Genomic DNA, 4,281 nt, shown 5'->3' with positions numbered 1-4,281 from the left:
ACTAAGCAATAGGGCAATTTTAAGTATCAACTTATGCTCTTGGTTCAGGGTGATCTACAAAACCAGAAACAGGCACGGTAATCACGAAATGCATACTTTTTGGTGTATGAAAAGGTGATGAGGTCAGGAGAGAAATGAAGTGATCGAACCAAACCTTTCTGGCATCCCTATACTCTCGAATGAGATGGTGCAAGGTATCACAGTTTGGGACCCATCCTATAAGGCCACTGTTCGGAGACAGTGGAATGGCAGAATATCTTTGGATAGAGAGATCTTTCTCAGCAGTTTTTCTAGAATTCCCCAGCAGAGTATTTACTAAACCCAAGAGCTGTAAAGAAGTAGTCTTCAGATAGAAGCATCCGTCTCTAAATCCGTCTCTGATAAAGACGGATTTTGCTCCGTCTCTAAATTTTGGTCTCTGATACCCTGTTTTCTTGTAGTGCCCAATTTATAATGAACCACGTAAGGTGCATATATATAATTTATTCAGACAACTTCTATAAAATCCATTGTCGTTAGGATCAAAATTGCAAAATGTCAAAAAATTATAGAACTTTCTTTTGTACAAGTAAAAGTAAAGAATAAAAATACAAATGTGTCATAATTATAGTACTAAATATATATGTATATACATATATTTAAGCCAATAATTAAACCAAAAAGTCAATTACACTGTATCATATACTATGAAAGTTCTTGATCATAATGTGTATATATATAAGAATCTACCATTCACTTGTTCATGATTAAGAGTTTGAGCCATGGCTGAAATCCAAGAATACATTATTTTCTTGCTCATTTGGCTTATTCCCACCATCCTGCTCCGAGCATTTGTCCAAAAACGGTCTTCTCCACGCCTTCCTCCCAGCCCTCTAGCTCTGCCGATTATTGGACATCTTCATCTTCTTAGCTCAATACCTCACCAAGCTTTCTTCAAAATCTCATCGCGCTATGGACCCTTGATTCACTTATACCTTGGTTCTGTTCCTTGCGTAGTTGCTTCATCGCCTGAGATGTGCAAAGAATTCCTAAAAACACACGAAATTTCTTTCTTAAATCGACCCAAAACAGTTGTGTCCGACTATGTGACGTATGGCAGTCAGGACTTGTCATTTGCACCTTATGGAGATCAGTGGAAGTTCGTGAAGAAACTGTGTATTTCTCGGCTTCTTGGCTTACAGACACTTGACTTGCTGCAGCCTATCAGGCGCCAAGAAATAAACTACCTAATTGAGCTTTTGTCAATGAAGGCGAAAGCTGGCGAATCGGTTGCTATTGGAAGTGAGCTTATTAGATTGTCGAACAATGTAATATCAAGAATGGTGCTGAGTCGACGGTTGTCCGGAGATGAAAATGAGGCTGCGGAAATGAAGGAACTGGTCCGAGAAATCACTGCTCTTACAGGGAAGTTTAATTTGTCGGACTTCATTTGGTTCTGCAAGAATTTGGATGTGCAGGGAATTGGAAAGAGGTTGAAAGCGGTTATGGGAAGGTTTGATAAAATGTTGGAGAAGATCATAGAGGAACATCAAAGTGAAAGAAGGAAATTCAATCAGAGAAGTAAGGAGGGCGAAATTGCAAAAGATCTGCTTCACATTTTACTTGATATAGCTGAAGATGAAAGCTCAGAGATGCAACTAACAAGAGAGAACATCAAGGGTTTTATCCTGGTAATAAACCTGCTATTTATTTATGTATATATGTCTTTATTACAATGTACAAGAGTAACATGCATTGTTCATATATATTGCATGCAGGACCTGTTTGTAGGTGGAACTGATACATCAGCAATCACAATAGAGTGGACATTAGCAGAGCTGATAAATCATCCTAAAATCTTGCAAAAAGCAGTTCAAGAAATCGATTCTGTTGTAGGGAAGAATAGAATTGTCGAAGAATCAGACATCCCCAACCTCCCCTACCTTCAAGCTATTGTAAAAGAATCACTAAGGATTCACCCATCAGGGCCAATAATTGTGAGGGAGTCAACTGAAGACTGCACCATTTCCGGGTACCATATTCCGGCCAAAACTCGACTATTCGTCAACGTTTGGGCTGTCGGGAGGGATCCTAACCACTGGGAAAACCCGCTGGAGTTTAGGCCAGAAAGGTTTCTTGCCGAGGATGGGAGTGCGAAAGGGCAGTTGGATGTTAGGGGACAACATTATCAACTCTTACCATTCGGGAGTGGTCGGAGAAGCTGCCCCGGAAATTCATTGGCATTGCTTGTTGTTCAGACAGCCTTAGCTTCCATGATTCAGTGCTTTGATTGGAAGGTTGAGGGCATTGTGGACATGGAGGAGGCGCCGAGCATGACCCTGCCGAGGGCTAATCCTCTCATATGTTTCCCAGTGCCCAGGCTCAATCCCATTCCATCACTGTAATCTACATTACAGAACTGGTGGAAGTCTAAGAGACAGGAAGAAAACATCTCTACTTGTTTTAATGATGATGAATAAACATTCTGTCGCGATTCTTGAACGACGTCTGTATCTGTTGTGTATGGTTGATCGTCTGTCTGTTGATCATCAAACTGTCACTTGTATTTCTATATTTTACGAAATATAATTCTGAAACTAGACTCCCACCTTGGGTTGTCAATTATTGGGCAAAATTGCATTTTTAGTTCATTATGAATTTATTTTTACTAATTTCATCTTGTAATTTTCATGGGTTGGCAGCAAAATCAGCCGAAAAATTAATAAAAATGGTTAAAAAAAGTTCACTGATCAATTAAGCTTTTACATAATATTATTTGATTTTGGATATTAGATAATCCCATATATACATGAAAGACTAAGTTTTTAAAAACATAAGATACTATTTAAATAAGAAATAGATAATATATATCAATTATATTTAAATGACTTAATAGATCAACAAATCACACTAAACTATGATGAAGTTAAAAATTACAATGTATTATTTCAAATTTAGAAGTTAATGAAGAATGTAAATAATATCCAAAAATCAAATATTACAAGGCCTTACAAAAATTATTATTTTATTTAATATATTTTAATATTTATTTTTTATAAAATTAACTAAATGAATTTATATAAAAAAATACATAATATAACAGAAATAATAATAACTTAATTACAAAAATAAAAATATTATACAAAATCGTATATTTACAAAATACAAAAAAGAAATCCTAATTTGTATTATCCCTAACAGTCGCATGTTCGTCTTCGCCGTCGTCGTCATTGGGTGTCGCGTCAGCTGGAGGCTAGGGCACTAGATAATCGAGCCCGTTGGAATCGACGCTTCTGATGTAGTGCTCGAGTGTCAACACCTGATCATTTATGTCAGGGCGATGCAGTTGTGGTGGCAAGAGCGAGGGAGCAGTCGAATGAGTTACCTGTGATGGTCCATCAATTGAGTGGTAGGCCTCGGAGCCAAGACCAAATGCTCGCTCCCTCTTTCGACCGCCCGCTGCTAACATCCAGACCTGTTGCTCGTCTGGGACCATGGAGACTCTTTATTGTTGTTTTGTTGTCTCTGGCGTTCCTCCTTCATCAAGAACATCACCTGCGAACATGTTAAATAATTATATTAAAAAAATAATAAAGAATTAAAAGAACAAATTACGTAAAAAAATTTAATCACTTACCGCAACCTCCTCCGCCCTCGGGCCTAGTTGTGTCTCATGTTCAAAAATTAATTTAAAAAATGATTACAAATAAAAAAAATTAAATGAAATTACTAATATGCGTTAAAAACTACTTACCATCTCCCACTTGTATGCCCCAATGGATGACGACTCCCGCGGTAAACGATCGCAGCTGCTTCAGGGTTGGCGGCCCCAATTGACCTTTTTCTTGGCCAACTATGCCTGGAATTTTAGGCTTGACTAGAATTCCAAAAGCTGGCATCAAATCTCCTCGGTCAGCTACAGTGGTCGGGCCTACTAGTTTCACGCGTCAGCGAACCGCTTCCACAGAAACTTCCCCGCCTGCGACATGACGAGTTTTAACATCGACTCGTCATTGTAGTCCCACCAGTACAACATCTAAAATTTTGATAAAAAATATATATAAACATTTAAATTTAAAAATATAAATATTACTTAAAAAATTAAATAACATTACTATTACCTTCAATTTTTGGAACCAAAATAGCTGGTGCTCCTGTGGGATATGCGGTATGTTGGTCTAGGGGTGTGGATAATATATTAAAATCAATTCAAAATTAAAAAAATATTAAATCAAGTAACTAAATTATTCTATGTACCTCGCATCCTGGAAGCTGATGAAACACCTATATGGGCCATTGGGG

At 37.6% G+C, this 4,281-nt stretch overlaps 1 protein-coding gene across 1 annotated transcript; it reads left to right on the top strand.

The window, feature by feature from the left end:
* LOC105159706 (cytochrome P450 93A3-like) lies at window positions 745-2,630 on the top strand. Its single transcript, XM_011076877.2, has 2 exons — window positions 745-1,670; window positions 1,758-2,630. The coding sequence occupies exons 1-2, from the start codon at window positions 762-764 to the stop codon at window positions 2,382-2,384; spliced, it is 1,536 nt and encodes a 511-aa protein (XP_011075179.1). The 5' UTR covers window positions 745-761; the 3' UTR covers window positions 2,385-2,630.

Source organism: Sesamum indicum, linkage group LG4 (genome assembly GCF_000512975.1).
Source record: "Sesamum indicum cultivar Zhongzhi No. 13 linkage group LG4, S_indicum_v1.0, whole genome shotgun sequence".
Taxonomy (NCBI): domain Eukaryota; kingdom Viridiplantae; phylum Streptophyta; class Magnoliopsida; order Lamiales; family Pedaliaceae; genus Sesamum; species Sesamum indicum.
The sequence above is the reverse complement of the archived record's forward strand: the minus strand, read 5'-3'. Positions and strand labels throughout refer to the sequence as shown.